Below are 12,317 nucleotides of genomic sequence, written 5' to 3'. Positions count from 1 at the left end.
CTAAGGTATTTATAATTCAATTCTTAAATATCAAGTTGGGTTTAGGAACACAGACTATTCTGGGATTAAAGAATGGTTTGTTTTAGAGATCCTTTGGCAGGCGAGCGCAGTCCATTGGAATCTTTGAGTGGAATAATACTCACCTTGATAGTTCGATCTCATAAAGTACAGTAATGAGTTAAACTTGTACTTCGTTTATACATTTAAAGGCCTAGGAATTCAGCCTACTTTTAGCTATGGGGACTGGGTAATGGCTTAGTAGCCTTAGCTTTTGGATATAAAAAGATAAGTAAATGGTGTCTGACGAATACTTATCGCTTCTCTTCGTCAGCCCCTAGGGTTTGCATAGGGTTGCGAAGCGTTGGTCATAGCCCGTCTGGCTAATAAGATAGGATTAGGTGGCCCGATTGATATTGCTGATCGGAGTAAGAGTCTTCAGACCTGCATCTAGCATTAGAGGCAGCACGTGTGATCCATTCACACTTCGTTTAGAAGATGATAGGATCTGATAGGTAATAATATTTAATCTTAATATAAGTGTGTAAATGGGCTTAACCCCGGAGTGCTGCTTCAATGTTACCCCGAAGACTTAATAGGAGTAGCAGGATTTTACCAAATATATTATTATATTTATATAATCATATATGCTGCAATAACTAAATATCTTTCTAATTAATTATTAAAAATATTATCTTACATTACCATCAAAAATCATTGATAGGTTCCGTAACTTAAGGCTACTACCCGTCGTCTACGACCTTGCTGCATGTGGGGGCGGAGTCCTATATACTTTACTCAGCGACACTGCTCATACCTTGTCGATTGTTATATATTTTCATTCTACTTATAAGGTGTCATATTTAATATAGAAATGGTTTGGAATAACTTAATCTTACTGGTATTTTGCTGAAGGTTGAATCTTAACATAATATCCCTATCGATTATTTCCTATCAATCATAATAAATTATTTAGTATAGTAAATTTCCCGAGTCTTAACAGTCCTAGGTAATACTTAATCAGGTAGAATCAGAGTCCAAGATTTAGCTTGTTACTCATTAAAGAATCTAGGGTAACCGCGGTTCACTTCGAAGGGGTCCTAACCTTTAACTAGACGATCACTTGGCCAAATTATTGTTAAGGTAAATTATTGTTGGGGTAAATTTTAGGGGTAATTTTAAAGGTGGGATTGATAACGATTAGGTTCCTTATTTTATTAGGTCCCGGGGGTTAATAGATGGTGTAATGGGGTGTAGGTAGGGAAGTTACAGCATCATTATACACAGTCGAATACGCAAGAAAAGAAGCGTCATGCTGCTATGAGTAAGGGACGCGGATTTGCTGTCAAAATCGGTTCATGTTTATATAACAGAATTTCATATCACATTACATATACTATTATTTTAACTCAGTGGTATGGATGTAGCGGCTTCATGTTAGTTTATCGTAAAAGTGAGATAAATAGCAGACGAAAACGACCGACAGTCACCGTTGCATGTAAAGGCGACTATCAGTTCAGTTCTTGCAACGCGTTATGCTTACCGAACACACGTTGCCGTCTGTTCAGATATTTTACGAGTATAGCGCCACGGGTAGTTTGAGCAAGACTGATATTTAGTAATGTATGTATACTTGACGCGGCGAATGATGATCCCTATGACAGTTCCACGAATTCGCTTAGGATAGATATAATTTAAAGAATAATTGTAGAAATATGTTTTTACCGTATTTTTATTACCTAATTGCTATATTTCTAAATAAATAAAAAAATTAAGTACCAAAAAACGTCCAAAAACATTTGACATTGACAGTTACTCCATACAAAAGTCAGCTGTCATAGGGATCATCATTGGCCGCGTCAGGTATAATGAAAGAGTGACCAAGGTCTATAAATATTTTCAACACACTTGCTCAAAACGACGTTTTTATTCCACCAATTTTTGGCTCATACGCCCAGATATTAAACACGCGTGTTTTTCAGTGTATTATAACACTCGTGCTTTTTCATTATATTATCCGACTGAGTTAAGAAGGTAACTGATTGCTAATAATATGCATGGAAACGGAGCCTCCTTAATTCGGTCGAGTAATACATTTTTTTTAACCAACTACATATTAGGTTTCAAATGTTAGCTCAAAGAGATTTTATCACACCAAACATAATTTATAGATTAAATTATCTCGTAAATTACATTAATGAATAAACATAACATTTTATCGATTTTCGATCTCCATCCGTCGAATAGAAATACGAAAATATTAGCTTTTTTACATTTTTTTAATTGGTTGTTTGTCGATTTCGTTCGCGCCTTTGCCTTGCGCGCGCATTGGAATCGTGCGTAAAAAAAAATAACGCGCTTTTCCGTAATTGTCATAAAATTGGAATAGTTTTGCATGTTTTTAGTTTACATATTGACGAAAATGTCATTTTCAAGCATTGAAAATGATGAACACATAAAATTGACGCTGCCAGTAATACTAATAGAGGCAAGAGCCGAGAACGATAGCCTTTTACCATCAAAATAGTGTGAAAAAAATTGGCGGCATATGAAACTTTTATTTAATGGAAAATCAGCAAAAACGCCCTGTATTTCTTGGAAAACGTGTTGGTAGCTTACTTCAATGAACTGGCGAATAAGTACAATCTCAGCACGCTTTAGTGCAATTATTCGATGTTAAAACTGTAAGCCAACATTTCGAAATTTATACTTTTACTGTTTTGACAAAAAAAAAAACTTATTTAAGTTTTGTTTTTTCCTCGCAAGTGTGTTGAAAAAGGTCGTATGAAACGCGTATGCATTGGTCATTACCCCCATCGGCCACCAACTTAGCACACTTGTATCATAATGTACTAATGAACTGACCCCAACGAGCGACAGCCACCGGTTGCACAGGTGCGAGTACCAGTTCTTGTTCTTGGAGTGCACGCCGACGTCGGGGCGGCGCGCGTCGCCGTGCTGGCCGTCGGCGTCGCCGCCCGCTCGCCCGTTCGCCATCGCCGGCTCGGTTGGGGACGGCGTGAAATCCTGTAACATTTGCACAATAAATCATCATGTTAGTATTATGGTCTCAATTAAATCTATTCTATTGTTTACGAGGGAGTGAGTAACAGAAAATGATGAGTGGGTTACATATATATTACGTCATTGAAAATGTATTACATATATATACTGCATCACAGCAGAAGTCAGAAATGTACGTCAAAATCGCGCAATTCCCGCGTCAGTGTGATGAATCCTTTATTGATGGTACTGTATGTGTGTACTTAGGTGACAATTAAATAGGTACTTAATTTAACAACAGATAAAAAGTGGTATTTCCTGATTTCTCCGAATTTCTCTTAAGACGCAAGCGGCTCTTTGAGCGATCAGTTCAAACATCACTATATAATAGAATAATGATTTATTGCCACTGACATAGTCATACACAATAACACACATACAAGAATCTCTTCTTCCTCGCGTTGTCCCGGCATTTTGCCACGGCTCATGGGAGCCTGGGGTCCGCTTGACAACTAATCCCAAGGTTTGGCGTAGGCACTAGTTTTTACGAAAGCGACTGCCATCTGACCTTCCAACCCAGAGGGTAAACTAGACCTTGTTGGGATTAGTCCGGTTTCCTCACGAACAACACACATACAAGAATAGAATAGAAAAAATAAAATAAAAGGGTTTCCTAAAAGTAAGCAAGAAAACAACAAGCAGTGTGATAAATGGGATGATCTCGGCATTTGATGTGGTTCTGTGTAGACTGGCAGCCATAGCGCTGGTTTTCAGTTCACTGCCAATTATCTAATAAGATTGGCGAGTGAGATAAAATATACAGTGATGGGCCTGTTATTATTATAAATTCAAATTCTATGAAATACTTACACCAACATTTTTATGCCTTATTCTTTCAGGGAACAATAGATCCAAGTCACTGCCAGTAGCGCCATACACTTGCGTATCTCTCTGCGAATGCCCCTGGAATCTGAAAGTCAGGTAATCTTTGTATTACATTTATTCATGAGACAAATAGATTATACTCAAATTAAAACAGCTCAATGTATATTAATACTTTATGTATATATATCACTAGCAATTCTACAATGATTATGAAAAAAAAACAAAGATATGATCACTACAAAAGAAATATCAGTAAATTAGAAGTGGAGCGGACTTTAACTTTACTCACAGCAGTACTTTTGTAAAATGCTTTCTCTATCAAATTCAGGTCGTTCTACCAGCGCTGACAATTAAAAAAAACAAACAAACAACATATATCATGTGGGTTTGACATATCATTTACTAAAGAGCTTGATTTTTTTGATAAGAATTATGCTTACACAGGCTCCATGCCTGTATTTTTTTCAAGTCAATTTAGAGATAAATATTGTGGCCACGTCAGAATACATTTTTGTCACAAGCTATTCATAAACTAAGTTGGCTTCCACTCATTAAAAAAAAAAAAAAGAACAAATATCATACCTCATCTCACGCCTATGTTGCAAATCAAACGTTTGAGCAAGGGCAAAGTAAGAGTAATCAATGCTAGCGTAAGTGATAAGGAACGGCATGGTCACGATGGGTGCAAGCTTGTTTATGTCGCCTATTATGATGAAGGTTATGGTTACTATGGCTACTACGACCATTGAGTATATGGGAACCTTATTTGGACCTCTCTGTAAAACAAAAAGTATCAAAAATTATAAATGTGATAATTACGTGCTAGATTTGCTGGTGCTGGAATGTTTTGTAATACAAATTATAACCAGCTAAATAACTGCAGCTCAATTTGAGCTGTTATACCTACATAAAACTTGCTGTTACATTTTTACTTTCAATTGTTAAATCTATCCAACTCTTGCTTCAGACAAGATAGCATAAAAATCGCATTATTTGATGCCAAAGAAGTAAATCATGGGTCTATCTAACTCCAGCAAATCTATGGTGCTTGTGAAATATGATGAATCTATAAAAACTACAAATAAAAAAAAGAAACTTACGCCATGTCCGAGAGTCTCAAGTCCCGGTATAACTTTTTCATTTGCAATGCTTTGAAGGACTCTGGGGGTTCCGTACATGGCTCCCAAGCACGAGCTCATAGAGCTGACATACAAGCCCGCTAGGAGCAGGACCGTAATGGCCGATATGTCTGTTGCGATAGAGAAGTTCGTCAGCAACACATCCCCTGCTTACGGTCGCGGCTAGGGTGATGACGAACATCAAATATAGGAAAGTTCTGAAAAATATGTTCACTTAAGTGCAAATATATACCAATAGTAGCATCTGTAGAATGTAGAGAAGTTGATGTCGATCAAGGGGAGGGGCACATAATTAATACATAAAGTACTTCTTGAAATTTTCTATAGTTTTCTAAAATATATTGTAATTTAGAATCGAAAAGTAGAAAAAAAAACCATTTTTACCGGCGAAAAATTGTTTTTTTTTTTTACAGAATATTAACATTACTATAAATTTTACAGAGAAAAGATAATCAGACCTCTATCTTGGTAACTTTTTTTTTTACTTACAAAAACATTTCCGATTTCTGTTTGCAATTTAACCTACTTTACGTGTGTTTATTACACCCGAAATTTCTATGAGATTACATAAATACACATTTTTACAAATAAAATATCAATTTTTGAAATCGGTTCACATGATAGAGAATTATTCTCGAAAAACCAACATACGTGCATTACATCACGCAAATTAGTTAGTCAATTTGCCGATAGATGGCGCTGTACACAATTATACTTAGTATAGGTACTTCTGTTCAAGTCTTTCGCCTTTATAGTTACACGAGATAATTCAAGTTTGTAAGAATTGTAAGGAACCTTCGGTGCGCGAGTAAAACGAACTCGCTCTTGACCGGTTTTTTTATCATGATACGGTTGACCAAGAATATAAACTTGACGCCTTTCTTTAGTAAGTAACTTCATCGATTCGAATCCCAACTAAGCAACTCCCCTCTATAGAAAAATTTACGAACATATGTCGAAAACGCACCATTAATAAATTTTAACTATATGAAAATTGCTTCTGAAAAAGCGTAATGTAATTTTTGGCAAATGTAACTCATCGATTAATTTTTTGTTTAAAATATCGAAAGATAACAATGATATTCGCGATCCTGGGCACGCACGGCCGTTCACTCAGTGCACAGCGAGCTGCGTTCGGAGAACCTTACATAAACCACTAAGTAGACTTAGCAGTTAGGTAATTAGTGCACATAAACTTATTTTATTTAATATTAAATATATTCTGTTTTTGCGGCAAACAATGATTTATTACGGTAAATTAATCTCTCATTGTTAAAATATATAAAGTACTTATTAAAATAAATAGGTAAAAGGTACCTACTTAAAATTATTTGTAAGTCGTGTTACCTCTGTAATACATTGTTGTAAAAAAAATTGCTATGTGTCTACTATGTTAAACAATATAATTAACGTACCCTGTGCCAATAGCTGCTAATGAACCGTTAGGAATATTCATAGAAGGATTTTCAAGTCCCCGCTCATATTGATGCCAGCCAGAATGCCGGTAATAGTGGGGAAAAATACTCCAAAGCATTTGAACCAGGTGTACTCCTTGTATTCTGACCACATATTGTAGGATATTGTACTATTAAGCCATCCATTAAATCCAGGTACATCTGCAATTATTAATCAACCCAGATTGGTCCTTAAATTGGTAATTTTTGTGAGAAGTCTCATACAAAATAAATATACTTAATCAATACAAGTTTTATTTTAAATGTTTTAGATATGCCTCAGGTCTTTTATTGAAAGACAAAATGAAGGTTGGTATAAAACTTCTGTAAAGTTCTTACCAAATTATTGATTGCAGAAGAGAAGTAGTACAACCTAAGAAAAAGTCGTGCCTCGTTTTATATCGTTAGTTAAGTAATATTGTTCTTGTAACACGGACATGATATTTAAATCCAACAAACAATTGAAACCTATGACATATCTGTGACATATCAAATATCTGTTGACTGAGATAGTACTTGCGTTTAGAAAACACTAATCAAAATGTAGACAGACCGTAAGGCAAGTGTACACGCTAATATGGGCCTTATCAAATAAAAATAAGTCAATGATTATCTCCGGTTTCTTTGAGAAAATTACTTAATTTAAGCTCAGGAATGCACTTGATATAAACAGACTTTAAAAAAAAGACTGTATTTTAACATTAACATACTAACCAGTGTGTGTTGTAAATGAACCAACAAAGAAGTCCAAAGCAGCCATTAGAATGATCAGTAGTAAAACAAACTGTAACTTTATCACCCATTTGACTCCGGCGATATTTATTGTACCCAACAGCAGCACTGCAGCAATCGCGAATCCTCGCGCTGCCCATGTCTCTTCAGTCCCAAACAACTTGGCCATTGATTCTCCAAAACCAAACACATTTAATGCACAACCTACAGCCTGAAACAAAGATGTTATGTTTGGTTGAAAAACAAATATTATACTTACTGCAGTAGGTAATATCAAATCCCAAGAAACATTTCAATTAAAATAATGCACAAAATTCAACTTCAATATTCACAAAAAATGATGTTCTAATTTTCGTTTCGTTATTTATTACTTTAACTTAACTGGTTGATTACAGCTGCCATATTTCTTTAGTACTTTTGTATGAAATTATTGTGCTCAATTGAAGATTGTGGTAAGTTGGTCTAGTCGTTCGTTTTCAAGCTGGCCATTATGGCTAACTCCTTATCTATTGTAAGTAATGTGGAATGAACTGTCGCCTGTGGTATTTCTGGACCGATACGACCTTCAAGTAAAGAGCGTACTCCCATCTTAAAGGTCCCATCTCGTTTGCCTCCTATGTCATAATAAAATACGTGCTACTTACCTGAATAAAAAAAGGTCATTGGCGTATAATTCTAAAGGCTCGCATCTTTGCGCGGGTTAGTCCATCGCTCAAAAAACCAGTGTAAGTTCGCTTTCCGATAATGCGCCTTGCTTACGCATTCGATAACACATTTTAGGCTGGTTCTGATGCATTTGACTCACCGGCACTTAGTAACCGGAGCAGGACTACACAGCCTCGCAAGATATTTTACCATTCGTTCATTTTGAATCTTATATCTAGTACAATTAATCCAGTACAAATTACCTCCAATGAAATTAAAATATTAATTAAATGAAACGGAGTTGCTCTTGTTTTGTTTCGATTTTAAAACAAAACAAATTCAACTCTATGTTATAATACCATTGATTCAAATTTGATTGCCAATTTTGCTTATATGGTGGGCAGCTAATGGTCAATGCAATTTCCGTAGGAGTTCTAATTCAATAACCAGTTAAAGTGACTGAATCTTTTTTTGTGCAGGTAAGTAGCATGTGCGGTTTTATTTACAATGGACATTAGGCAGGTCGGCCGGCCTGCCAAGGCACGTTAACACTGGCCGTTTTGTGAGCGAGAAAATTGCCTCACGCGTATGCTCGCTCTGTGTGGATCCGCCTAATGAGTTAGCCTTAGTTAAGTTAACAATTATAAATTAATGGATCTCTGGATGGTATACACCATTATGATTAAGCTCATGAGTATCTTTTTAACTATGAGAAGGTACATTTTATATTTAGCTAATAATATGTCTAATAAATTTAACTTTTATATAACTAATAATTTCAATAACTTTAACATACAATTACAACTACAATACCTGGCCAAAACAGTAGACAATACCCAGTGAGCCTCCCATCCTGGAGCCTAATGTGTGAGCAAGTAAGAAATACACTCCTCCGCTTTCTATCCGGCACCTTTCACAAATACCAACCGCTGACAACACTGAGATCAGGGCCACAAACACTGAAGATAATAAAAAGATTGATTAATATTTAATGTTTGTAAAATACTATACTAAATGTATCTTTTGTCATATATTTTATAACCTTTAAGTAAAACATTTGCTATTTATATTTTTTATTTATATACCTTCTACTGAACTTCAAAAAAAACCTACTTGATAGACAACAACAGACTAAAACATTTCCTTGGCATTTTATGTTTGGATTGTTAGTGAAAGTTGTTTGGTATGGCCTGCATATTTAGCTCTAAAAAGGATAGGTTTCTAATCAGCAAGTGCCACTCAAGTGTGTATTATATTTACCTGTGAAAAACACTATTAGTATAGCATTAACTAAGCCTGCTTGAGCCACTATCCACCCGGACCGCAGGAATACAATGACTCCAAATATATTGATAAGGCAGGATGTGAACACCCCATCCCAGGTGCCAAAGAGGACTGGTTGTGATATAAAGAAGTTGGATTTCCACCATGGCACATCTCCCTGGAAATGTAAAATAAACAATAAATACATAGAATTGAGCCTTAATGAGCTTACTGTGGGGTATAGAGAAACATAGACACCAGTTAGTTTTAGACACTATTTCTATTTTATAATTTGTATGGAACTATGAGGAGTAGTTAACTTGACCATGATGTAATTTTCTAGTGTTTCATATAAATTCCACACTGGCAAATCATTTTGACAGTTTGAATAAAGAAACTGATTTGACTAGTAGTCAAATACCCTATTTGTGTAATATTATATTTATTGAATTAAAAATTTGATTTTTTACAAAGAGGAAATTGACATTATGTCATGAAAGTATCACCTTTTACTTTTTATGGCATTTGGCAGCATAGTAATATCAGAGTAAGCAAATATAAATATAAAACTAATAAGATCACAAAAACATAAGTGATTAAATATAGCTTGCACAATATTAATTTACAAAAATAAATTTAAAATTTTATTGTTTGAACAGTTGTTCTAGGAATGTCAGGGATTATTTTAAGGTTTACTCTTTCCTTTAAAGGTAGGGTATAATTTTATATAAAAACTAAATAGGTAAATTACTGTTATTAGGTTATATTTCCGTCATAATTTCTTAGATTGCACTACTATTCAATATCTAATCTTAATCTCCTATTATTTGACTCAACAAATATGTAATTAAATGAATGTTGGAACTACATGAAGCATTACCTGAATATCTGCAAAGATTTCATTAGCCCCAGAGGCTTGGTGTCCGCCTGTTCCATATTGTGATTCATTACCCAGATCCACGAAACCGCCGGATTGTCTTCTCATACGAGCCCTATCAAAGCCTGCGTCATCACTACGAAAACTGTCTATATCTAACTCGTTCCTCCTTCCACGACTATTTGGTTCCATCTTGAAATACACAATTCATTCGAAATACTAAATATTATTTGTTTATCTCGCGTGATCTCGCGCTACTTTGCATAAACATCCTGTAAATCCGATATGTGAAGTACACCTTAACAGTACTCTGTCAAACAGCTGTCAGTTTTGACAGTATGGTTGCTACTAGTAAAAAATACACGCATAATTACACGCATCACTCATTTCTACGGGAGCAATAGGGTTGTTTCCATCTACAAATCTTAGGGCAGAATTGTATCCCAATAAATTCTTTTGGATTATAAGAACATGTTAAACTACTTTGAGGGGACCTGTAATGACCATATTTTTGTAAATATTGAATTTAAAATATCTTTTGGCTCACGTCACGTGACCAAACTCGAAACGTCTTTGAAGATTCTGATGACGTCACAACTCTCGGATTGACATTGTTGACAGTTATGGCTCCTCTACACGATAGCCCAGCGTAGGCCAGTCCAAGGGACGCATTTATGCGTTAGAGGGAGCAAGTGATATTGCTATCTCATTCCACCGCATAGCCGCGTCCCTTAGACTGGCCTACGCTGGGCCATCGTGTAGAGGAGCCCTTAGGCGATAAACAACAAATGATAAATGTCAGTTGACCGTAAACTGTGACGTCACACAATTTTCAGAGCGTTTTGGGCACGAAAGCATTTGTCAAAATATATTTTGTTAATTTTAGGTACATATTTAAAACCGTTTTTAGAATAAAAAGTTGAATTTTACGGCATCTTTTAGTGAATATAGAACGTAATACAAGCGTTTCAAAAAATTGGAAACAACCCTATTGGAGAAAAATGCCTGCAATTGACAAACTTCAATTTTCGCGGTTATAGCTCAGAGGGCCTACCGCGAAAATCGAAATTCGTCAATTGCAGGCATTTTTCTCTGCCACTTTCACATACGTCTTAGTGAGAGTAAAAGAAACAAATCCCCGTAATATGCGAATTTCGGTTTTCGCGGTAGGCCCTCTGAGCTACTTATAACCGCGAAAATTGAAGTTTGTCAATTGCAGGCATTTTTCTTCAATTGCTCCCGTAGGCAGTGGAGCATAATAAAGAAGAATAGATGGAGAAATAATATTTGGTATTGATTGGTCAGTAAGGCTTAGCTTAGACCAATGGGAGCTACCGCGTATTAATTCGTCGCTAGAGGTGCTAGTCTCGGCATGAGATTTCTGAAATATCGATTGTAACTGTTCCTGGGTGGGTTACGTAGGTACTTTTTGTAGTATGTCGAATTATTAATTGGAAACATGAGTTACGGCTCAATGAGAGTCAGTACTTTCAAAGTGAAGTTAAGAAAAAGAGGTGCAAAACTGAGCGGGTCGAAGGAACAACTTATTAAGAGGTTAAGTGATAGTTTTTTAAGATACAAGTGCAGAAATAGAAAATTCGCAACGAGTGGTGATAAATGGCACGCGCATGGCCGCACGCGTGAGGGAAAGTAGCACCATATGTACAGCAAATAGTCTTTTTTTGTAAAAAAAAATATGTCGATTACTTATGTAAAATGAAATTTTTGGCCCACCATTGAGTTATATAGGAAATCTAAAAAAGGGACCTTTACACCAATGATGTAGCGTTATATTATATATTTCACCGTACCTATATTTTTTTCAGCGTAGCTCTGCGCTTTCTGACAGTCTTTACCGAATTTTCTTGTATTCTGTAAAATAACATTACATGGTCTTTTCTTCACAATAGCTAACATGTTTTTTAAATACACTTTAGATCGAAGTATTTTGGCGGCGTTTTAACTTTGATGTATTTGTTATAAAAACAACCATTAGTGATTGGAATAGAAAGTTTTCCTGACTACCTCAAGTAGAAAAGAGTTAAACAAGTAATTTTTGGTAAGATTACATTCTAGGTCATAAAGCTTATAACAGCTTGTGAAAATAAAAATACTATTTATTTATTGAACAATATATCCAAGTATACAGTACTAGACCAAAGCACTTATATATTACATTCATCTTCAATGGCCACTTCATCCCTGATGGATGATTGTTGCAACGCTGTGTCAAGAGCGGTTGAGACGGTCAATGCATTTCCGCTTATGGCTATACAAGCCTATCGCTGCACGGCACTTCTTGCCGCATAAGTTGCATATATG

The 12,317-nt window shown here is 35.6% G+C and overlaps 1 protein-coding gene across 1 annotated transcript in view; it reads right to left on the bottom strand.

Annotated features, from left to right (window-relative positions):
- Positions 1 to 10,265, bottom strand: part of LOC133518980 (solute carrier family 12 member 8) — an 18,223-nt gene extending 7,958 nt beyond the window's left edge. Inside the window, 11 exon segments of the mRNA XM_061852806.1 lie at positions 2,863 to 3,024; positions 3,871 to 3,970; positions 4,468 to 4,661; positions 4,986 to 5,168; positions 5,170 to 5,221; positions 6,440 to 6,488; positions 6,491 to 6,640; positions 7,193 to 7,421; positions 8,669 to 8,814; positions 9,116 to 9,296; positions 9,999 to 10,265. Coding sequence (XP_061708790.1) covers positions 2,863 to 3,024; positions 3,871 to 3,970; positions 4,468 to 4,661; positions 4,986 to 5,168; positions 5,170 to 5,221; positions 6,440 to 6,488; positions 6,491 to 6,640; positions 7,193 to 7,421; positions 8,669 to 8,814; positions 9,116 to 9,296; positions 9,999 to 10,187 — 1,635 coding nt within the window. The 5' untranslated portion in view covers positions 10,188 to 10,265.
- Positions 10,266 to 12,317: the final 2,052 nt, after the last annotated feature.

This window comes from Cydia pomonella, chromosome 6 (assembly GCF_033807575.1).
Source record: "Cydia pomonella isolate Wapato2018A chromosome 6, ilCydPomo1, whole genome shotgun sequence".
Lineage (NCBI taxonomy): Eukaryota > Metazoa > Arthropoda > Insecta > Lepidoptera > Tortricidae > Cydia > Cydia pomonella.
The sequence above is the reverse complement of the archived record's forward strand: the minus strand, read 5'-3'. Positions and strand labels throughout refer to the sequence as shown.